This window comes from Triturus cristatus, chromosome 7 (assembly GCF_964204655.1).
Source record: "Triturus cristatus chromosome 7, aTriCri1.1, whole genome shotgun sequence".
Lineage (NCBI taxonomy): Eukaryota > Metazoa > Chordata > Amphibia > Caudata > Salamandridae > Triturus > Triturus cristatus.
This window is the reverse complement of record NC_140590.1, coordinates 541338783-541364258: the sequence shown is the minus strand read 5'-3', so window position 1 is coordinate 541364258 and position 25476 is coordinate 541338783. Positions and strand designations below refer to the sequence as shown.

Genomic DNA, 25476 nt, shown 5'->3' with positions numbered 1-25476 from the left:
GAGAATGCGGTCTGATCTGTGCTGTTACTTTGAGTATCTCGCTGCGCCTAGACACCTTAGGGTATTAGTTTGCGCACAAAAAATCTCATAAATAAATAAATAAATAAATAAATAAAGTGTTTTTTGGAGCTCATAGTAGTAGGGCAGAGGTCTTCAAACGTTTTGATGCGGAAAAAAAGTCTTAGGCGTAAGGACCCCCTCCTGACAAAAATGTATAGAACCTGGTACTCCTCATCATCGACAACCATAAACACCCCCAATTCCCACAGCAAATCATTTTTTACGGTAGGGATATAATATTAAACAGTGTTTAGCCAACCAAAGGTCAGTGGGCGTGGTCAAAGGTGTAGCTAAAAATAATGGTTCTCATTTATAGGAATTGCCGTAGGGCAGCGCCGCGAGTCTTCTTGCTGCGCTGCCTTAAACCAATGTACAAGGACAGGAATGCACCATATTTATGAAACACAGTGCATTCCTATCCTTTCCCCTTGCGTTGGCGCACACATTGCTACCTAGCAACAACATAGGCAGGATTGTTTTTGTACAAGAAGAGGCACATTCCTTCACAAAAACAATCTCAAGAGGCGTGTTTCTCTTTCTATGTGAGCTGCAGAATGCACCACACTTGGAAAGAGGAAAAAACAAGGAGAAATTAAAATATTTCTTCTTTGTATGTCTCCGCTGATGAGGCGTACGTTTTTGGCGCTGCCCCAGGTTTACGTGATTTTGTAAATATGATTCAGCATCAAAATCCAAGGGTGTTGCTTGGGAACCCCCACGCAACGCCTATGGAACACCTCTGTCACGCAGAGTAAGGCAACACAGTGACTTGCACTGCTTTGTCTTACTCCATATCTATGAGGCCATGCAAAGCCATGCAGGGTGACTTTGTGCCGCCTTGTAGGTATGGTTGAGACACTTGCGCTGCTGGAGTGTCAAAAAAAGTGATGCTCTGGTGGCGCAACCCTCTCATAAGTAAGTTCCAAAATATTCTGTACGTTTTTTAGGTCTTTCACAATCAAGTACCTACATATAAAATAACGGGCGGCGTAAATTAAAAATAAATGTTAAAATGTTTAGTGGGAAATGCACTGTATACATTAATGAAACCTCTATTAGTTAATGCACTGCAAAGGTCTGTGTGTAACCAGGCAGCCACAAAATTAAATCTTGGTTGGTGCAGTGGAGAGTTGTTATTTGTGTATTTTTAGTGCAGACTGTGACAGAAAGCACTGTGAATATGCAAGTACATATTATACTTGCATTGCATTGCATTACACACAGTATAAGATAGACTGATATAAAATGTGTAAATAGCTTTACGATAAAATGGTGCTTCCAAAATGTAGATTTTAGTAATACCAGGGCGTATGTAATGCAATTTGTTTTTTTCACAACTGTCCCTTCAACACCTCCTTAGGGGTACTAAGGGCTGTGTAGAAACAGAATTACAAGCAAGCACTTCACAACCCAGTTGTTAACACTTTGCACTACCACTAAAAAAACCCCAAATCTTTGTCATCACAAAGGTTGGAGTGATTTACGGGTCCCAAGCACCCTTTGCACTTGCAGATTAACTAATAGGAGACATTTGCATTTCTATCAGACAACCAGGCACCCTGGCACGAAAGCTTTACAAAGCACAGGAGACTCAGATGAAGCATTTTAGCAAGTGAAATTAGCCGTCCCAGGAGGGCTGTCTTTTTCCCTGGGGGTCGCGCTCCACAGATTGAAGTCCCTTGTAGAAGGGGGAGGATTGGGAGGAGTACAGGGGAGTTGGAGGGGGGAAGAGTTAGAGGGAAGGGTTTAAAAAAAGGCTTGTTTGGGAGCTCTAAATAGTAAAAGAGGTATGAGATGAGGAGGGAAGAGTCTAGATAAGGTTATTTTGGGGGAATCACAGTAGTAGAATGGGGTTTCAGAGAGTGGAGGTAGAGGATATATTGAGAGAAGTATAGGGTGATATTTAGGGTAGTGCATTTGAGATGCTGAATTAGAAGTAAAACAATACATATAGATCAACAAGTACATGGAAGGTACATATGTAAATGTAGATTTAAGGTGTATTCAATAAAATCCGACTTTCAAGTGTTGCTGTACTTTATATTTTTATTTTCCTAATTCAATAGTGAAGCAATTGTAGATAAATTGTTATGCTAAAAATGCTCTTATTTATGCAGTGACTTATATGCATGTTAAACATAGAATAATATAACCATAAGTAATATGTACATTTGTTAAGCAGAACTAACAAATATTTATATATTTATAAAGATAATTATTATACACAGTTATACAAAGCAATACACGTATGTAATCTCTTAATTATCTGCGGACTTTGGCTAAAGTCTTTCTATCCTGCTGGTCGGCTGTTCCTAGCCTACTTGATGAAAGTCTAAGACACTGCCCACCCAGATGATCCTTAAACCCTAAAACAGCTTTTTTTCTTCTCAATGTAAAATTTCTCTCAGATGCACCTTAATCAGCATGGCTTGCATTACCATAGTTTAACATTAGTCAAATACAGGGTCCTAATTTGTTGTCTATGTCCTAGAGTCTGCCACAGTCAGGATGCATTTAGTATATATGCTGGTCATTTCTATGTGTGTCTACCACCCCATACGTTTTATAGTAGCCCCTTCACTGGAAACACCAGGGCATAGCAGCATTCAGCCATAACTCGGACTGGGAAGGGGTAACATCTCTCAGCTCGCCACAAACGTCAAAGTATGGCACTTGTAACCCACCAGCTTGATGCATGCTTTAAAACATAATGATACTCTTGTGTTCTGCTCACCAAACTAAGATGGTAAGTAACAAATTCAAGATCATAACCAATCTTAAGCAAATGTCTGATGGTTACTTCACTCAGTCCTGTCTGAGGCAGGAATTCATCACTTACAAAGGTCTCAAGCTACTACTACTGCGTTGACTGGCATGCCTGTGGAAGCTGTTGGTTCCCTTATCTACTGGCAGCTCAGGCTCATACTCTCCTGAAAGATGGGCCCCTGTCATCTACTGTGCATGACTGGCCCTTGATTTGACTTGACTTCATGTAGCTTATGCTGCTTTCCAATTTTGCTCCAGTTCTTTAGGAACCACATGGTTCTGGGCAACCTTATTTCACAGTGCTTTCCACCACCCGCATGCTGACTTCCTGGTGTTCAGTCAGATATTGGCTACTATTAAATATATTTAAGTAAGGCTGAGTAACCCATTATCAACAATAATAATAATAATATTTGAGAGGTTGATATTCCGGGAGTAAAATAGTGGTCAGAGATTACATACTAATCGTCAAATATGATTATTTTAATGCAGTTGAAAACAAATGAAAGCCTCTATTTAATTGCAAGCCAACAAAGAAAGTTTAAAAATAAAAGTATGTGACAATTCGTACGTAGGCTCTGTCCACTATTTTACCCAGTTTTACACAGTTAGATCTTCTGCCATACATGTGGTATGATGAATTACTAGACAGTACTGGAGCAGAAGCACAGCACTTTATGAAAACACATAGGCAACATCACTTTGGCTGTACCCCTCACAGCCTCATTCCCATCAGCCCATTTTGTCCACCCAAGATAGTGCCCTCGGTCATTTTGTGCAGACGTAACAGGAAGCAAATTGGCACTTAATTTTTGGGATGGCTTGACTTTTTACCCTTAAGTGCTTGAGAGACGTTTCTAGAATATGGAATACTCGTTTGGTTACTTGGAGTGCCAGGTACTGCATATCTGCAAAAGTGACAGCAGTACCTATTGAAGATTCGGTTTCCAGAGTTAAATAACTGAGGTGATACTGGAGATGAAGGCAGCACTGAGTTCAGTATTTACTGGATTCTTGGAGGTTGACTGGGTCTCTTTGAACACAATTCAGGTTAAGTTCTGGATTACTTGTAAATCTCAAGTACACTGTAGTTTCATGGCACTTAAACAACCAATCTAAGGCAGAGATGGCTGGGGTAACCAAGGAGTGAAAATAAATGTTTTTACTAATTCTCTGAAGTGAATTAAGGAGGAATCAGACCGAAAGAACAATGGTAGAGAATTCAGGCTGCCGCAACAGATGAGCATGATCGCCGGACGATACAGCTTTAGTTTTGGGGGCTGTTAGAAAATATTTGTAGGAGCCTACATCATATATGACCTTGTGTCAACTAATTTTAGATAAAATGAAGTCCAGGAAAGTGTGACACACAGGTTTTGGTATAGTTACAAAGTCTGAAAAGGGTATATTAGTTGAAATTTCACAACCAGTGTCTTCGTATGTGGATGGTCAGGTGGTGGGCTAGGCTTCCGAGGAGTCAGGACATGTATTCTGCTGTGGCACCTAATGTTTATCTTCCTTTCAGTGGTACCCAATAAGATTCTTCAGAAAATATCCCCAAGGTTACCCACTTATAGTGGGACAGTAAATACAACATAATGGTCCAGCACCCAAAATACAACAAAGTGTGAGACAATATTAAGACACAAGTAAATGTCAACAGATTCTATTCCATAAGAACACACGAGCTTTCAGCAGAGTTATTTTCCATCAGATCCTTTTATTCAGTGATTTCTTTTCCAACATGTTAAAACAGACCATAGCCAACGCGTTTCATCCTTGCGGACTTCTTCAGGGCACTAAAAACAAGCTTTATTTTTCCGTGGTCTGTGCACTGCCCATTAAAGTACTGGGTTCTTTCTCTTCACGATCTTTATAACTTTTTATCTGAAAAGAGGGATATGGCAGTTGTAATGTTTTCTCATCCACAAATTGCTGCCTGTATTTGGATTATTCAGTGTAAGCCATCCCTCATTCGATTTTCATTTGTAATTTCTCAGTCAGCCGGCACAAGCGCGTTGATGGAAAATAACTCTGCTGAAAGCTCGTGTGTTCTTATGGAATAGAATCTGTTGACATTTACTTGTGTCTTAATATTGTCTCACACTTTGTTGTATTTTGGGTGCTGGACCATTATGTTGTATTTATAGTTATTTGAGGCATTTTGCTTCAGGAGATTTAGGGGTTTTGGTTCTCCGGTCATTAGCACCATATCAAAACATAACTTTACTAGGGATAAGTGCAATTGCGTTTGCCCCAAACCTCGTTCTCTGCCTAAATATTATAGTGGGACAGTATTGTGCCTCTCTTTATTTCTGCCTGCTACCACAAATATATTCATCATCACAAGCAAATGGGCTTAAGGAGCCCAAAGAGCGCATTCTTGGATCTTGGAGATTTATTTCTCTATTTTTTGCATTGGCTTTATTTTAACTTTCCTAAAATTAATACACAAATTAGCAAGATGTTGCACGGTGCAGTATTAAATAAATAATTCATGTTAACGTCATTAGACATGTCCTTCTTGTAGAATGTGCTGACTTCAATAAAGGTTTGCTTTCCTTCCTAAATTACATGTCCTCATCGCATTTGGTTAGATTTTAGCTGTCTCTTATTCACAATAATGGATACCAACAGTATATTAAAACAATAGTGTATGCAGGATAATGCGAATCTCAGGATATAATTCCACAGAAGTTAGAGCTAGATTGTTTCTGCTTTAGACTAGCTTATTGTCACGCAGTGGAGTTCTGAATAGCTAATAGAATAAGCTTTAGGGTTCTCTTGGGAACTCAACGTGAAACTAACATATATGAACATTTTCAACTTAGACTGCTTGCAGATAATGTTTTGCCGCGTTCATAGGTTACAGTGGGAATGAAGTAGGATGTAGCAGACCATCAAACGGTCCTTTTATCATTGATGACCTAACACTGATGAAGATGGATATGTAGGTTTTTATGTTTAATATACATGTTCCTAGCTAGATGACTTCAGAGCTCTTCTACTACCCTTTCCTTCGAACACACGCGGAGAGCTTTATACTGCTCAGATTGGTCCAGACTAATTGTTCTGTGACTATCCTTTTCCTGGCTTTGCCTTTGCACTGTGAGCTACTGCTGGTGGTGTTTTCTAAATTCCTTTAAGAATTTAGCTATTGCTGTGACTAACATCTAATTGAGAGAGGAGACTTGGACGAGTTTCTAGAACTGCTCTTTATGAGAAGTTAATTTAAAATCAAAATCCTATTCCAAATGTTCCTTAATATTCTCACACTTTTTTTAAAAGGACTCCATGGTTTCTGGTAGGTTAGGATTGCTATTAGCGTAGAATAGGGACTTGGGTAAGTTACCTTTATGGAACAGGCTGTAATACTTTCTGCTTGTTGCTAACTATTATTTTCCTTGATATTTCTGTAAACGGATTTATCTACATTTCTAATTTGAATAAAGGGATTAGATACCAAATCTTGAAACAATAAATAAAGATTTTAAATTCATCTCAACTCTCATTATTGATTGAACATAAGTGTTGTTAAAAAGTTGATATTGACTTATGCTCCATTCTAAAACAGTGGCAAGGATCTAGTTAACCCGAAGAGCAAGTTAGAGACCACTTTTGAAATTTAAGAGTAAAACGGATTTAAAGAAAAGATACTCACGCACCAGTAATAGCCTTCGGATGATTCTCAGAGAACATAATACCAGTTAAAAAAAAGAAAAAAACCTTTATTTTTGCTTAACAAACAGAATGCAACCAGGACAAGTACATCATGTAGTTCCCTTTTGCTTATCACATTCGGATGGAGACAAAATCCGCAATAGCCCCCCCCCCCTACCTTCCTAGTTCCCACAGCCTCAGGACCATATATGTCCAGGCTGTAAATGAAGGAGTGGGCGATGCTATCTGCCGCCTTCAGGGGCAGGGTTCGAGTCAATAGTACAAGGTAGTGTCCCATTGGGGAGGCCATTGGGGATCCCTCAACGTTCCCATATCAGTTTGTAATGTCTCTAACATTTTCATATTATATCAAACGTTTGGGGCAGCCTGTCATTGTGTAAACAACTCTTTCTGCCTCCATGCAGTGAATCACCCCAGTTACCCAAATCACCCTGGTGGGGTCAGGGGGGTCCCCCAGTACATTGCTATGTCTCTTTTGGCCAAGACAAATAGCAGCAAACAAAAAAGTAATTGTCTCCTCGGTACGTCAACAGACCCTTAGGTACCCAATAGAACAAGCTGGGGGGGTTGCCGGGACAGGTACTCACAGTATCTCAGACAGGTTTGAGACTATACTGTTCCAGTAGCTCTCTGTCTGAGGGCAAGTCCACACTGTATGAATGTAAGTGCAGTCTGCTGCCCCGCTCCTCAGATGTGGGGAGGGGGCTCTGCCCATTGTATGGAGCCCACTTCTATTATAGTATACCCAGTGGAGTGTTCATAATACCAGTTTTGATGGAGCTACTGGAAAATGTATTGACAGCAAAGCATGGGATATGTCTTTTAAGAGATGTACTAGTTCATTAGTTGGGACTGGAACTGAAGAAGATACGACCTGTTAAGAGAAAAATAATGTGGCTGCAGCATGGAGTACCTCACACATGGGTCCTCACTATCCTTCCGACCTCATGACGAGGCTCTAATTCAGCCCCATGAGCACTTGTGGCATGTGTCTGGATTTAGGCCAAAAAAGCATCTCTCGAGCCCAGGACTGGATTAAGCTCAAAGGGTACCACAGGTTTGAAACTGGAATTAGGTTGGAAGGTTACTACATGTCAACAGCTGTTCCTAGCTCCTGGAATATGGGTCCTAGAAAAACATCACTTCTGAAAACGTTGAAGCAGAGAAAAAGAGGTCGAGAATTGCTTTAGAACCCTTTTACAATGTTGTCCTTTTATCAATGCAGGTAGGGAGACTGCAAAGGAAGCACCATGATGGTACTTAGGATTGGCTGGGGAATACCAAGGAAGGAAGACTGTATCTATGAAAGGTTGGTGCAAGGAAGGGACAGCTGCAAAGCTTGCACACTGAAAACCAGTGTTAAAAGGGGGCGGAGCTTGCCTGGCTTCAAGTTGGTGGCTCACTAGAGTAGCTCCATGAGCTTGGCCTACTATCCGACACAATCCTGGTGCCCAACTGCTACCTTTTGCCCTAAACTAACCTATTGTATCCCCTGGGCATCAAATATTACATGTTGGTGTGAAATTCTGGCTGGGAACGGAGCCGCGGCACCAAGAACATCACGGTGCCTTGGGTCATGGCTGGCGCAGTCGGCCTGGTTCCCCAGTGGACGACTGAGCCGAGCCATGCGGCTGACAAGCTTCTGGCAGCGGGGTCAAGGCGGAGAGCAGTTCCGGCACGGGGAGAAGGTGGGCCAGGAGTGCTGCAGCGGGGCTCGCTGCCCTTTAGCCCAGTAATCCTGATCGTGTTACCGGAAGAGGTAATCGCGGAGGGAGTTGGCCTGCTGCAAGCCAAGTGGCCATCCAATATAGCGGTACTCAGACATGGGACCCCTGGGTGGAGTAGACCGGACCACCGGGGGGAGGCCTAGGCCGCAGCTACTGAGTTTGCAAGCACACGTTTGATCAGGTCGTGCCTCCCCCGCTGCAGCATACAGCCTCATCCTGGAGGACACTCCATTGTGGCCCCTTGTGCCTCTGATCCCGCGGCAACTAACAGACCCCCCCCCCCCCAATTGGGAGTAAATCTCAAGAGAGATGGAGTACAGTAGCTATTTTTCAACCTTTACGACACATCCAGTAAGTGGCCTACAACTACGTTGGCTGACTGCTCCATCTCTACTGCGGTGCTCTGCTAAGGGTAGCATGGTATGGACACAATATATATGCTCATTATCTGACCCAGCGCAAGTCACAGTGTACGTCCTGACGTGCATCCTTCATTATCATAATTGCGAAGTGGGCACTGGATGGGGCCGGTGTGCTCTTATCTGTGGTGTTTTTCGTTGGGGTTTACTACAGCACCCTTGGAAGGAGTCAATATGGGCAAAACAGACAGATCAAACCCAAGCTTAAGTTTGAGCCGCGTAAGACACCTAGGCACAAAGAGGCTGGCGTTAATGCAGCAGACTGAGTCAATAGATCCCAATATGGACTCAGACCTGAAAACAGATCCTTGTGGCGATGCAGCGCAACTTATCGAAGATTGATGGAAAAATGTATGCCTTCTTCAGGATGGATAGAATGACAGAGATTAGATAAACATACGGAGAGGATGGACACTGTGTTAAGAAGAGTGTCTGATGCTGTAGACATATTAACTGCGGAGGTGACGACGCATACTAAAATGGATAAACTACTCCATACACTCCAACTCAAAGCCGAAGATTTGGAAGTTCGTTCTAGACTAAACAATATTGTATGCATGAAGGAATCAACAAATATCAATAATATGGAACAGTATGTAGAATAACTCCTTATAGCACAGCTAAGCAGAGACACCTTTTCGTATATGCTTGTTGTAGAGCGTGCTCATCGTTCGCTGGGCCCCAGACTCATCCTTGGGGCCAATCCCCACCCAACAATAATTGCATGGCTTCACATTTATAGAGACTGATATGCTGTCCTCAGAAGGGCAAGAGAGTTGAAAATTGTGAGATAGGAGGGCATGGACTTGTCCATATACCCGGATTTCACACAGTAAGTACAAGAAGCTCGCCAAGTTCATCCCCGTGAAGAGGAAGCTACGTGAATTGCAACTAGAATACAGCATGCTATACCCTGCAAAGCTATGGATCCTATCTGAGGGGAAACCACATTTATTTATGGACCTGAAACAATTCCTCCAGTTCCTTAAGCGCAGGGATGGCACAGACTCTCGTAGGGGCTCCTCCAGGGCCTCACCTGGTGTGGATGATGACTCCCTGGGCACAGCGGAGCAATAATCTGGCCGATATTGTGACTATGAGGCTAAAAATCTGTTGTGTTTAGTGGTTTGTGGCAGGATCAGTAGGGGCACTGTGAAATGCCACTTGAAGTACAATATTATACTCCAACACCCCTATAAGCTGGAAGGACTATATTTGTCTGGATAATTCAGCGGGGTTGTCTGGACGATTTGCTTGAGACTTTAGAACTTGGTAAGACCGTTCTCATATTTTATTTGGATGTGCACCTATTGGGTGGTGTTTTTGGCAACCTGAGGGATTTTACTTTGTCTCTCCTTGGTGCACAGTGGAACATAATTAACAGACTACTTAATTAATTTCATTGATGGGGCAATAGGAAATTTCTATGAGATCTTCTATGGATCTTTTTCAATTAGCGATGGGTGAGTTGTTTTTTGAATACGTAGAACGAGAGAGGCCGGCTCACTTACAGAGGAGCTTGCCCGGTAACATCCACCCCATGTGTGCACCACACTATGTAATGTTTTGTTTTCTTCCTTAAGGGATTGGTTGGGTGGGGCAGGGGTGGGATTTAATTCTGCTATGCTCAGTTTGGGAAGGCATAGAGTGGGAGGGTTTGCTCATGGGATTACGGTTTGTGTGTTCCTACTGGAAAATATTTTCATGCTTTGCCTGGCTGGTCATGATTCGTATCCTTACATTAACAGGGTGGTATGGGTGACGTAATACACTCCTAGATGGATCGGCGTACCTGCCCTAGAGCCCAGTTCCTTACAAGGAACTTGAGGGGTCTTAACAACCATATAAAGATTCGTAAAGTAATGGTATATCTTAAGAGGCATACCGTGGATGTCGCTATTCTGCAAACTTGACCACAGACAGTAGTATATTGATGCGATGCAAGCTCCAAGGACATTTTTTGTCAGCAGGCTTCACTCCCCACGCCCGTGGGGTCCTCATATGGACTTGCAGTAGATCTGGTATAGTTTTACAAGAAGTTCATGCCGACCCGTGTGGCAGGTTTGTAATTGCCCGCTTTTATAAGGATGGGTTGATGGTATTGATGGTTGGGATCTATGGTCCCAACCAGGACGACCCACATTTCTACCACCCACTCACAGCACTCCTGCTCCAGTGCGGCGACTTACCACAGATTTGGGGGGGTGACATCATCTGTGTCTTGGATCACTACCGTGATCTTTCGAAGGGCCCACCTCATCGCCGCTCGGCTGGCGCTAGGGATATTGTTGTTATAGCGAACCACTTGGGCCTGCAGGGTTCACACAGTACCTCGCAGTATACAATATCTATACTCAGATTGATGTCTGGCTGGTGGCCAAAAGCTTGGCCTCCTGCATTATTTACGGTGAACCTCTTCTGAGAACTTATTCAGATCATGCATTTGTTGCACTAGATTTGGCTCTCCAACTCCGGAAGTTCGAGGCATTCTCCTGGAGGTTTTCATCACACTCCTTACTAGATTCAGCCTTTAAGGTAGAAATGGGTCAAATGATAGAGGAGTTTTTTCATAATACCATTGGTATGGTTGCTTGCTTTGCCATGATTTGGGAAACCTTCAAAATTTATATCAGAGGGGTGGCCATTTCAAAACATGCAGGAGTGCTCAAGTAGTTGAGAAACAGGCTGTCGCATTCGGAAAGGGAAATCGCTCAAATGGAGTGGGATCATTTGCGCTCAGGTGACACCTAGTTACTGAAAGACATCAGGGCAAAGCTAAATGAATATCACGATCGGGCTGACAACGAAGTCAAACACCTCGGCCGATATGCCACTTTATGGGTGTATGGGGACAGATAACGCCCTCGCGCTACGCTAGGGGCCCTTAATGTGCCCCGAAAGGGAACAGGGGTGATTATGGAAGTTTTAGATGAAGAAGATCAACCATTGCATGATGCCGAGTGCATTGCTTACAGGTTCCGTAGATACTATGCAGACTCCCACATTACACCAGATAGCGAAGCCATTGCCAATTATCTGGAACATATACGCATGGCATGGCTTAATGTAAAGCATAGAGAGCATCTTATAGATCCTTTTCGACCCCTCGGAGAGACGCTGTGCTCTCAAAGACATGCGAGTTGTGGGAGCACCTGGCATTGATGTCCTTACAGTGACCTTTTATAAGGCCTTCCAAGGAATGCTTATACCACATTTACTCACACTTTATGAGGAAATGGTAGAAACTGGAGAGATGCCACCCTCAATGAGGGAGGTTTTAATTGTAACCCTCTTGAAGCCAAGAAAACTACCTAAGGTCTGCTCCTCTTACAGACCCTTGTCGCTGCTAAATGTCGACACCAAAATATTCGCCAAAATTCTGGCGAATAGGCTGTCTCCAATTGTTACGGTAGTGGTCCGTCCAGAGCAGGCAGGATTTGTGCAAGGTCGCAGTTTGTCATATATCCTTAAAACACTGTTTGGTGTTACCTGGTGCAGGGCAAGGTGTGGGGCAGCCGCCAGGGCGGTTGACTTCGGAGCGCAGGGCTCGCAGTTCGATCCCTGGTGCCGGCAGCAGCTCATCTCAGCACTATGAGCAATAGCTCACTTAATCACCCCAACGGCCCCCGGTGCCTTGAGACCCTTAGGGGTGAGTAGTTTGCACTTTACAAATACCAGATTTAGAGTCAACAAGTTGACGGTGACCCATTAGTGAAGGCTGCAGCTGTTTTTTTAGATGCCAAAAAGGCGTTGGACTCTGTAGAGTGGTTGTTTATGAGGGCTGTTCTCGAGCAGATAGGAGTGGGTGACGTGTTTCTTTGTCTGGTTGCAGTGCTATATGCTATCCCAGTGGTCAGGATTCGGGTGGGTTCTTTAGTTAATGCGCTTCAGATCACAAAGCGCACTAGACAGGGCTGTCCTTTACTATACGCCCTGATTGCTGAGCCGTTGGCGTGTGCCCTTAGGGAGTACCATGAGCACAGGGGGTTGCGTTTTCCTGGTTATCGCCTCAATTTTGACATACACTGATGACACCCTGCTGTATGTTAGCGATGCAGAGAGAAATCCTTCTCCTAAACTCGTGGAGGTGATCAGTTTGGAGGTCGGTCGGTCTTTCGAGTGAATTGGGACAAGTCCATCATTTTTCCATTAACTCCTGCAATGACCCCGTCAGCTTTGGAGTTCCCTCTGCAATGGAAAACTGATTTGGTGCGCTACCTCAGCATACAAATTCATATTGACCCAGCAATTGTCATGTTAGACAATTACGGGAAAGCAATACAGTGGCTTGAAGAAGATACTGACCGCTGGGTAAAATTGCCCCTTTCTTTGATGAGGCATATTGCACTGATGAAAATGGTTGTCCTCCCCAAATTTCTGTTCCTATTCTAGCACGTTCCAATTCTTCCGCCACTGTCTTTGTTTGTCACTCTGCGCTCTCTGATGCTCAAGTTCGCCTGGAGCGGTAAGCAACCAAGTGTTAAATGGGAGGTTCTCACCTTACCTATCGACATGGGTGAGTTGAACGCCGGAGCTTGAACTGTACTATAAAGCAGCGCAGAGCTCACATGCACATTATTAGCTTCATGGCCCACATGACCTTTTGCACTTGCACATAGAGAGGGATGCCGCTGATCCACACACCTTGCCTCAAACGCTATTTCGCGATCCGGTGAGACGCCTCAGCTCATTGGACTCCTTAAACTCTATGATTCATGCTTGGCGGAGCCTGCTGATGCAGCAGTCTGGTTCCTTTATGTACTCCCACGTGTGCTATTAGAGTGGTGCTCATGGTTTCCAGTGGGGATGGAGAGAAGTGCTCTACCCATATTAGGTATAACCAAGATGGGAGATATTGTATTGATATGGGTTACGCGACTCAGCAGAGTGTGAGCATTGCCATTCTCAAGAGGCTGATTTTTTGTATGCGGCTTGGCACTGCCCACCTGTACTCGAGTTTTTGGGCAACATTTTCCAAGAACTGGGTGCAATAACTAGCGCTTCCAGAGAGCCAGACCAGATGCTTACCCTATTGGGATTCGATAAACAGGTGCATAAGTGTCAGGAAACTGGTTGCGATGGAGCTGCTTCTGACTAAGCGTCAGGTAGCGATGCGATGGGCTAGGGGCCCAGCCCCCACCCTGGAAGATTGGCATACAGACATGGTATACTGTAATACTCAAACAGATGTCTATAGTGAGCTGCTGCCTCCCCAATGCTGCCCGAGGGGCTTTTGGGGTCTGTATCAGATGTACTTAGTAGGCAAGTAGACGGGAGAACCAGAGGGGGAGAGTAATGTAGTTTCACAAAATTTAGGACTGCTTCTACCCCATTACAGGTTACAGGTGTCAGAAAAGGGAATGTGTACGCCTTGATTGTACGTTTGTAATTTGTGGGGAACCAGAAAGCCTCATGTTTTATCCCCACTCCCCCGATTTAAGTTTTCAGTGTTGGAATGATGAGGCCTCAGTGAGGTTAGAAGACTGATAGAAGGGCCTATATTAAAACAGGGAAGCATGTACAGCCACATTTAACCTCTAACCTAAAAAAAGATTTAGACTAACTCAACTACTACACTGAACACAGGATCGACCAGTATAACCCAAAGCTAATAGAGAGCGGGCTGGAATAGAGACATGGAAAATCCAATCTTTCAAAGGAATATTGGGTAAAATCTGGGCAAGAACTGCAAAATCATCCATATGTGTGTAACAAAAAGAACTCATACACAAGCCTAATGTACTGGTACTTCACCACGTCCCATCTGAAAGAAGTTTGGTAGCTCAGACCTTTGCTGGAAGGGGTGTGGGGAGACGGGTGATATGATCCACATGTGGTGGACTTGCCCGAAGATCAAAAAGTACTGGGGTGAAATAAACAATATACACACAATAATGTGTACCCGGCTGCCAATGGACCCTAGCATTTTGCTACTGGGGGCTCCCGGGGAAACCTCTATATATCCAATTACTACATCCATGGACAAGTTCCTTACACAATTGTTATTAGCATCCCGCCTGAGATGTGCATGTTATTTCTCTTGCCTGACCCATTTTTTGACCAGACACATGTCTAGGATGTGCTGAAGCCCTCCTTTGGGCCCCGCTTTGTGATCAGAAAGCATTTTGAATAGATGGCGTTTCCACGTTGGAGACAGGGGACTGGTTCCATTGCTTTTCTTTTTACGCAATATGGCAGGCCAGCTACTTGGTGTACAGTGGATGGCAGTGTTGCTTTGAAAGAGTATCCATCCTGCAAAAAGATCTTTGGTGTACTGCTGGCACTGCTCATAAGCTGCTAGTGGTACAGCCATCTTTAGGAGATATACTTAGCCACAATTTCCCCCAACTTTTGTAAAATAGTTGCTTTGAAAAAGGCGGCATGATTTCACTGAGTTAGTATCTGAATGCCCTCAATAGGTCTCTGGTAATCTGGTGATATCATGAGTGCTATCAGGAAGCTCCAACAAAAGCACTCTGGTTATGGATTTCATCTCTGAAAGTAGATGCACAGTTAAAAATGCTTAACCTTCTATTTTGTGGATCGTCGCTATTTGGTCAGGGTAGTAAGAGGAGAACAATGAAGCAGAGACCTTAAAAGTGGTAGAAGGAAGAAGTACTAAAATTCTCAGTATAGCCACATAGACTTTAGCCCTACGAACCCCATCAACAGCAACATCAACCTCTGCAGTGGTATTCCTATCACAAGTGACATGCTGACTCGAGACTATCCAAACATTAGCAGTTGGCCAACTTTCCTATTAAGGCTAACTGCAGCACCATACAATAACGTATACATTTACCTCCTCCACCTCCCACCCCTCAACCAACCGGTCTGCACTCCAGTGGGAGGGTTTTGTCTCACAACATCTTAGAGTGGCATAGCATAACAAACGATAAATGAGTTGTACAGATCTCTCAACACTATGAAGCCTCTGTTGTGTTTTGTTTTGATGCTTCCAGCAAGGAGTGTAAGCAGAATTAATACCCCAGTCTATCCTTCTCTGTCCTGATAATGACCCATTCTATCCTGACCAGGTTGAACACAGTCTACATACAGGGCCATAGAAACGTGATAAACTAGATTAATACAGTGTGAAATTTAATTTACATGGACTTAATCATTTGAACATTCTGGAATTTAACTCACTGCTTGTATTTCATTTGCATTTATTTTGTCTTTGATCACATTTCTCTTTACACAGGACACTTTTACAACTATTTGATTAAATGGTTTATGTTCTCTTTGACATGAGCTATATAAAAGTTACTTTTAATTTGATCATTTTACAGGGCCTTAATCATTGCAAATTTTTGATTTGATTAAATTTAACAATTTAATTAAGTAGATCATATACTAGTCTATGCTCTCTCTTAGTGATACCGCAAGTAGACTCCTCTTAGTGATACCGCAAGTAGACTCTGTAAAAACAATCTCTTTAACTCCAAGCATGAAGGTGGAGGTTCTGGAGGTTGGGGGTGCAAAACCTGCCCCTCTAACTCCAAGAGGAGGTTCACACTGAGCAGAAGATCTGGATTGGGGACACACGGAGAGTCTCAGAAAGTATGCATACCATATCATTTTCAGTCAATCCAGAACCAAGAAAGTAACCTGTATTCAGTTCTGGTGCGGTTCCTCAACACTGAAGAGATCATGGGTATGGAAATGCGAAGTGAAGTGGAAAATTCCACATGAACCAAAACACCAAGGCTCCTTGCAGCAGAAGCTGCTGGGCACCGTACTGTGGACAGTGTACTTTCTCAAGAATAACAAAAAGGTCCAACTGAGCAATGCTCCACAGGGCTTAGATGTCCTGAAACACATCTGCGTTCAGAAAGTAGGATGATGCTAACTCAGGCTGTTGGCTCTTCTATTCAGTGAACCCACCTGATGGTTGGGGGCCAGCCAGTAACCATGCACTTGAGCTTTAGAGCTTCTTGACAAAAGAGATGAGACCCACACATCTCCCGGCTCGTTCACATAGCACATCACATTCATGTTATCCGTAAAGTTCTGGACCGACCGTCTGCAACCGGAAAGACATGAAGGCCTTCAAGTCCAGTTGAATTGCCCACCGCTCAAGTTCACGGATATGCCTTCTTGGCTCTTCCAGAGAACAGAGGCCACTGATCTCCAGTTTCTCCAAATGTGCACCTCACTTAAGATGTGAGCAGTTTCCTTCTACTGCCCACCAAAGGATATATTTTGTGATGTCATGTGGGTGGGGGTCAGGAACATGCGTTTGGTATCAGGGGAGAGGGGAAGGTGAATCCAGAAGATAGTCATATCAGCCCTGGAAACTCAGGGGATGGAGACTTCACTGGAGAACTTTTATGGATACAGGAAGGCAGTAAATGTAGCAGGGGGAGACCCTCCAGGACTGTAAACGGAGCCACATCCCGAAATAAGAGAATTGTATCCAAAATGTTTCAGATGGCAAGGAAAATTTTGTGTCCAGTAAGGTTCCTATGAATGGGAGCCAGTGATAGCGCCCCAGATGTGCCTTGGGGAGACTGATTGAGAAGCAAGTGGAAAAACAGGTATGCTGTTGCATTCAGGAGGTCTGACATCAGCTGTGGAAAAAACACTTTTATCAGTCAATCGTCCTTCTACAGAAATACCGAGATTAAGGGCCTGCACAAATGCGCAGTAATCACTGCCATCACCTTTGTGGAGACTCTGTGTGCAGATGTAAGCCTGAATATAAAGACCGAGAACTGGTAGTGGGTGGAACCTACCATGAACGAATGGTATTTCCTGCACGTCTGTAGAGACAATATGTTAAAATATTCATATTGCAAGACGAGCGACCTCAGCCAGTCTTCCACCCTAGTGCCAGAAGCACCTGAGTCGGGTACAGAATCTTTAATTTCTCCTTGCGAAGGTAGATGTTTAAAGACCCTTTGGTCCAAGATCGGAAGCAGATTGCTGTCTTTTTTGGGAACTAGGAAGTAACCAGAGTAATATCCTTTTGGAGAATGCTTCCAGATTTTGTTTTGAACAGGAGGAAGCCAGAACAACCAAGCTTTCTCTTATGGATTGGTGTAAGGAACTCAGGGTCTACTGGTCCTGGTCTATAGCAGTGGGTGACTAATCTATTCACCGCTGGAACAGATGCAGGCTTGTCTCTGGCTTCCCAAATAGGCTCCACTAGTGTTTCATTAAAGGGTAGAGGAGGTTCAGAAGCAGCCGAAGCTGGCTTCAGAATTTCAGAGTAGTACCAGAACTTCTGCAGCCTTCCTTATGACTGGTGTGAAAGAAGCTATCTCTGGAAATGGTTTTCCCCAAGACCATTTGATCTGCACCTTGGGGGAAGTCCAGAAGCCTCTAGCATTCTGGAGTGCTAGGTAGTCTATAGAATCCTTATATTGACACCATGGGTAGCTGTGCTTGTAGCAATGGTGATAGAACCATTGTCTGTTTCATGGGTGCCGGTGTGGCTTGAGCTGGCCCAGGGGGGCATAACCTGCATCGGTTGTCTGGGGTCAACTGGCGGCAAGCAAATACCCGCTAGTGATGCCCCAGTAAAAGTCTCCACTGGATCCATGGGGCCACAGAAGCGCAGCACAGGGCAGCACTTTATTTCTGAAAAGAGCCATCATGGATGGAGCGAAGGCCAATAACTGTACCAGGGCAACTCCAGGAGCTCGAAGTATACCTGGGAAGTGACTGGCATTGGGTTCACAACTGGGATCAGCATTGGAGCCAGGCTAGGAATCAGAATAGAAACCAGTTCTTCACCTGGAGTGATGTTCCTAGGTCTGTCTCGGAGAAGGACCTATCTGGTGGAGAGGACTGTTGAGGAGGCCTATCCCCTGGAGCAAGAACATTATCTCAGCATGGAGTTGACCCATCTGCGTCACTTCTTGTAGGTTTTTTTCCTTGTCCTTGGAGAACATGGCATTTGACGATGAGTGCAACTTTGACATTTATCGCTGCCAGGCCCAGCATCATCATGCAATTAAATTCAATTACTTTATTCTGTCATATAGGTATGAACCATAAACGTAAAAAAAAATTATAAGCTATAAAACACCAATTGAGATAATATGCACTAAAAAGGTAAAATTTCATATTGAGATACTCCAAAAAAATTAAAGCAGAGTGAGAACTATTGCCCCCATCTCCACCATACGTAAAAAATTCTTAAAACATGAAATAAAAGTGCACCAGCTACAAATCCGCCTTCTTGGACAATTCTACAACATTTAGGTGAGCCTCAGAAATACAGTTTCATCTTAAGGCCAACAATTGCAGTACAGTACTTCGATGCAGTAATGCCTGAAATGTTTATCTAATGACAATAAAAAGAATATACAGAAATAAATAATCATCTTTAAGACCTAGTCAAGAAGTTACCTTGCCTTAAGCACCAACCTCAGGAAAGTATACACAGTAACACAATTTCCTCTGAGGCCAGGGATTGCAAAACGAGCAGTGCTTCTGTGCAATGTCGCAGGGAGTGTTTGATCAATAAGGGCTTTAAAGTGGGAGATCTTCAGTTGGAATAAAACGTGCAAAAACGCTGTATGTAAAGTGCTCAGTGCTGATTTTTGATCGCACGAACTAGGTAAAAAAATCATAAGACCAATCATTACACCGAGAAAAAGTGGCTAGTCTATGAATTAGGCTAAGCCAAAACCTGAGTAGGATAAAGTGCTGGAAGTGCTGTGCATCATATAACAAAAATGATTGAATGTTCCCGAATTGATTGACCTGCATATATGAGGTAACAGAGGAGGACTCAGTTGCCTTTACCCACCTCTTATCTTCCCAATAGGTATAGACCGTGGTTTTAAGAGTCTTTTTACCTACCGAAACTAAAGTTGTGGATGGGTCTTCAAACAAGTGCCGCCTGCCCAGGGCCACAGCCAAATCCCTTATAGCCCTCAGCCAGGGAATCTCTAAACCCCGGGTTAGAGACCAACAATCCTCGATTATCATTCTATTTAAAGATCGAGCCTCATTGGTCCAGACCCTACATCATAGCATTGAGTATGTCCTTAAAACGTCCTCAAGCTATAAAAGCCCTAGCTCCCCAAGACAAATAAAATTAGCTTGAGGGCCAGTAAGCGGCAAGTAAATATGTTTTCTCTAACCTGCAAGGACAGAGCCACCTGTATACCTCAGGCCCCTGCCCTGTAGGCTGCCATACTAATACATTTTTCCTCATAAATGGCCAGCATATGTGAGAGGGGTCTTTCACCCAATTTTGCAGCAAAGCAAAAAAATGGTATTAATCCTCCTAGCTAGTGGATTGTTTCTCACTTCTAACTGGGGAACCCACATGCCTCTGTGATTAAAAGTCATCCCTAAATAGGTAAAGTTGTCCATGTATTTTACAGGGCTACCGTGAAGTGTGATGGTTGGTTTTAAGTCACTCTTATATCCACAGGACATTACGAAGGACATGACTGTATCAATCCTCATATCTAGCCCCTTCATAAAGGAAGAGAAGGTATCTAGGTGTCGCTGCAGTGCAACAGTAGTGTAGCCCATGAGGACAGCATCATTTGCATATAATTAGGCTTGAATTGGATGCTGTCCGACCTGGGGCATGTCCCTGCACCTTAACAATAGCGCCTGCTTCAAATGATTAATATAAAGGGAACACAGGAAAGGTGAAAGGACACAACCTTGCCTGATGCCCCAGCTTACCCCAAACATCTCGGAACACTCTCCCCCAGCCCTAACCTAACAGCAGCTTTTTGAGTCACTATAAATTTCCCTGATGATGCTAATAATGGGTCTGTCAACGCCCAGGTCTTCCATTATGTCCCATAGTTTATAATGGAATACATAATCTAAGGCGCTGGACAGATCCATAAAACCCAGGTACAAGTAGTCGCGCTTAGCAACTTTGTATTTCCGCTTTAGGAGGGAAAGATAGCCCATTGGCTACTACCCTTCACTCCTCTTAACAACCAATAATTGAGTATTTAGGTGGCCCCGGACACCAGGAACTTAGAATTGTCGGACTGAAGAAAGAAGAGAACAAAGAAGAGCCAAAGAAGCGAGAACTGCAGACTTTTGGTGGACTTTGGCGCCAAACCCAGCCTGCCTACCTCCTCTGGTCCCGATAATTGTGACAACCTAACTCATCCTGCAGCTTTGCCTCCCGCAAAAGCCTCAGAGGGCCTCCAGCACTTCGTCAAGACATCAGCATCTCTTGAAGTGGAGAAGACACTTGCCTACAGGCACGGACCGCGACGTCCGGTTCACCATTCTGCCTTTCACTGGGTATAATGATGCCGCAGACGCCCAGGAAGTGGTCACCCTGCTCCTATAGGTCAGATCCGTCTCCCCATCAAGTGAGAAGACGTCAGGACCAACCGGAGCTGCCCTGCACCAATCACCGAGGTGCAGGACCCCTTGTAGAAACCTAGGCTTGTTTTAGGTCAGTTCGGACTCCAACGCCACAAAGATCGAGCAGTCGGCGAGGGACGCCAGCACAGAGAGAAGTCCATCAGCCCTGTTTCTGTCCCGCTTTTCAGGTCTTACCAAGTACCGATGGTGCCTTTGACGTACAGGCACCAGCTGATCAATGCCACCTGCACCAGAGCACCCCAGCCCGGGTCCTAGACAACAGACGGTGCTCCCCCACGAACTGAGAACCCCCCGCCATTGGGAGCTCCCAAACTTCTCCTCAAGTCCCCCTCTGCAGCCTGTTTCCAGGTGGCCCCCTCTTTTCCTACAGTGTGGTGCGCAAGGCTACCAGCCTGTCAAGCAACTCTGCACTTGGACACTCCAGGTCAGGTACAGTTGAACTGCTGGTGGTACTTTGGACCTTAACCCCCACCCAGCACCTTAAGTCCAAAAGGGGACCCCTGAAAACTGTTTGCAAATAACAGAGTATGCAGTATATGCCCTCTTTTCAATAGAAAAGGATTATCGGGTAAAAACGCACTTAAGTGACATATTTACTTACCTGCCCATATTGCTATTACGAAAAGTACTTACCCATTTACGACGCTCTTGGTGTTCAATATAAAAATACTTGTTATTTTTCTAAATTTATCTCTAGTTTTTTCTTGAGTGTGTCTCATTTATTGACACTTTACGTGTTCAACAAATGCATTAACACTACCCTTTGATAAGCCTAAACTGCTCGCCTACACTACCACAAGAGAGAGCATTTGGTATTATTAATTTAAGCCCTGTAAACCAATAAAGGTTGTCTGGACTTTCTACATAGTATACCACGTTTTGACATCCTACATAAAAAGTCAGCTACTACACCATATTTCTGTGGTTAGCAGCAAGGTGATCTAACAGGCCATTTAGCTAAGCTGTTCATCTTTTGTTTTTCATTACTGACACTTCTAACCCTTTTCCCATTCGCAAGCTCCACCCCTTCCCCATCTCCCTATTATGTATGTATGTATGTATGTATGTATGTATGTATGTATGTATGCAGTATTTCTACAGCTCTAACCTAGTCAAAAGGCAGTAAGCGCCAAACAGGGCCAGAGACAAGCATACAGACAACCAATAATAGGATAGAGATCTGGGTTGTGGATGGTTAACACACTCTGATGTAGCGTTCTTTAAAGAGGAGAGTCTCCAATTCTTTCCTAAATCAGCATTGGGGCGGTCCTAATCAGTAAGGGAATGCTGTTCCAGAGCCTGGGTGCATAGATGGAAACGGTCTACTGACTTGTTTCTTTCTTTTTTTAACACTTCTTAGTCTGGATGTCTGAAGCATTAGAGACTTTCAAGTAGAGTTGTGTGTCATCAGCATATTGGTTCATTTTGATGCGGTTATCTGTGAATAGGGCACCAAGCGGCTCTCTGTAGAGGTTGAAGATGACAAGATACAGTATGGAACCCTGGGGGACTTGAATGTGATAGTGATCTTTTGGGACCTAATGGTGCTCATCACCTGGAATTGGTCCATCCTGACTTGAAGAAACAACCTAAAGGTGGCTAAGTATTCAGGAGGAACAGTATCAACTTCCAGACACTGGTGAAACCAGACAAAGGAGGAATTCCAAGGTAGCATAGGAAAATATGGAACAGGACACTGAACAAATGAGGATCATTTATCAGTGATTCTGACACAAATGTGAGAACAATATGGCCAAGACTTGACGTTATGAAGCACATTAATTGGGAAATTGTACATGGGTGAACTTTTACAGAGGCACAGCTATACTTGTCGGAACATTTATAATCCGAATTCACATATCATTTTGGGAAAAAGTTGGAGAGTTACTCTAAATGTATAAATCTGTGGAGGAATCTGTACTGGAGAAGGAAAATCAAAAATGCCCGTGCAGATTGAACCAGGATTCAGAGAACCATTGGGATCTTTGCAGGCAGGATAACCCACATTTTTTGCTCTTACCACACTTTAACACCTTTTGATACCTCCTTACCTGTGTTTTGTTAAGTGGAGATTTCTTAGCCCATTCAAACATGTGCTCATAAACATTGCCATCGTAGCGGCCCAGCACTGAACCAAGCTGTGTATCACTGTAGTCAAACGCATCTACCAGGGCAACAGCATTGGAACGGATTAAAGTAAGCAGCTCCTTGATGCGAAGCTGCACTTGTGCTAGCTGAGGAGCAGTGAACAGCCCTGCCTGGAATAAGAAAACATAAGAGGTGGGTAAACTGGCTATAAATGTATATACATACACACACACACAAACACATATATGTATAAATTCACTTAAACAAATAAAGGTTAAAGGGATGTTGTAGAGAGGTGAAAAGGTTTGTTACAAATAAACATTTTAAGCTAACAAAACCACTAAAATTCACCAGTAACCGTTATCTCAAGTAACTAAAACTCATGCCATAAAGTAACTATAACTCACACCCTCACCATGCCCAGTGTTGCCATCAATGATATCATTTCAGAAGTCAATATGTATGTTATCAATTCAGTCATTGAACATGTCATGAGTGATGTAATATGTTGTGAGGGTACAAGCAGTGAATGGCGAGAGCGTGAGTTATAGTTACTTTAGGGCACAAGATTTATTTACTTGAGATAACTATCTCTGCTGAATTTCAGTGGTTTTGTTAGTTAAAAAAAATTATTTTTAACTGACATTTTAGCCTAACATTAACATTACTTTAAACTTGGATTTTTGTGTTAATGTCTAAGGATCTCAATTCTCTCCTCTGAATATAGTCCTTTACGTTCTTCTGAATAAAACTTGTAGCTGTCTTACAGTGAGCTTTAAACACAATACATAGAGTTTTAAAGATTACATGACTTACAGGCCGGAAGTGCAGCTTTTGAAAAATTGGTGTTGCATGAGCAAAACGTCTGCAATTCGTAGCCAGCTTAACTGTCATATTTTGGACAGTCTTGAGCTTTTTCCATCAGGAACTTGGAAAGCTCTAGGAAAACAGCATGTACATAATCTAACCGGGAACTGATTATTGCAATCACTGCTTGTAATCAAAAGTGAGACAGGAGGAGATTTTACTCAATATTGTAATACAAAACATAGGAAGAAACTGCAGCACAGACCTGAGAAGATGGCAAATGGCTGGTTATCAATTTTGACGTACAGGCTTTTTACATTTGACAGTGGAAGCAAATTACTGCCCCTTTCAGATGCACAATAAAGCACTAGCCACAGATCAGCCATTCATTGACTACAAAGACTTCAGTTTTCTCTGCATTTACTGTAAACATGTTACTGCCTATCCACTGATAGATCAAGCACGTGGTTCCTTGGAAGGTTGTATGTGATTTCATACAAGAGCAATTTCATGGAAACCCATTACTGAGAAACAAATGCATCTAAACTCTTTAATGGAAATTTTCAGAATGAATGGATTACGTTTTTGTGGAAACAAATTCATAGAATGTCTTTTTGGTCGAAATTGCTTTTGAATGCTTATTTTTAAGGGTAAAACAATGTTTGCAGGTCTTGCTTTCAGAAACAGTTTTGTCAGGGATATTTCAGTGCTTTACTTTAGGGGAACTTATTTCATATTTATATCTTTTACATTGTCACACAATTACTTTGGATGCTTTTAATTTGCTGACCCATCACCACCCGTAAACACAATCCATCGCTGACCCCTCACAGCCTCTAAACACCATCATTACCTGCCCCCTAAAAACAGCTCACCACACCTAAACTACACATTCTTGAAGCCTAAAAGCCCTTTTTACTCTAACAATCCACCATCCCTGAACCATAAAATCACTCACTACCCCCAACTCCACCGATCCCTGAACCCTAAAAGCCTCTTTCTATGCCTAAACCCCACCCATCCCACACCCCTTAAAGCACTTCAGCACACCTAAATTCACCCATCCCTGAACCCTAAAAAACCCATTCCACCCTGCAATACCAGCCATCCACGACCCATAGGAACTCATCACCTTAAACTACTCATCGCTGAACCCTGAAAAAGCCCTTCCTACATCTAATCTTCATCCATCCCTGAATCCTTAAAACACCTCACCACCCTAAACTCCACCTCCTCCTGAACCGTAAACTTTCTTCACCGCTCCAGCCACTACCCATAATTGAACCTTAAAAACCCTCACCAGCCCTAAACCCCACCAATCCATGAACTCTAAAACTCCTCAACACCCTTACCCTCCACACATCCCTGCAAGCTAAAACACCTCATACACCCAAACACCACGCATCCGTGAACCCTAAAAATTCATTACCACCCCTACACTTTACCCATCTCTGAACTCTAAAAAAATACTTTCATTGCCTAAACTCCAATTATTCCTGAACTCTAAAAATCCCTCATCCTCCTAAACACTACCCATCCCTGACCCCAAAAACCCCACAGTAGTCCTAAACTTTACCCAAGTTAAATATAATTTTGGATAT

The 25476-nt window shown here is 43.4% G+C and overlaps 1 protein-coding gene across 3 annotated transcripts in view; it reads right to left on the bottom strand.

The window, feature by feature from the left end:
* The window catches only part of LOC146810058 (peroxisomal acyl-coenzyme A oxidase 1-like), a 203796-nt gene that overhangs the window by 4965 nt on the left and 173355 nt on the right, over positions 1–25476 (bottom strand). For all 3 annotated transcript variants that reach the window (XM_085616956.1, XM_085616955.1, XM_085616954.1), the window contains exon 13: positions 23032–23238. In XM_085616956.1, the coding sequence (XP_085473082.1) occupies positions 23032–23238 (207 nt within the window). The remainder of the gene's footprint in view (positions 1–23031; positions 23239–25476) is intronic.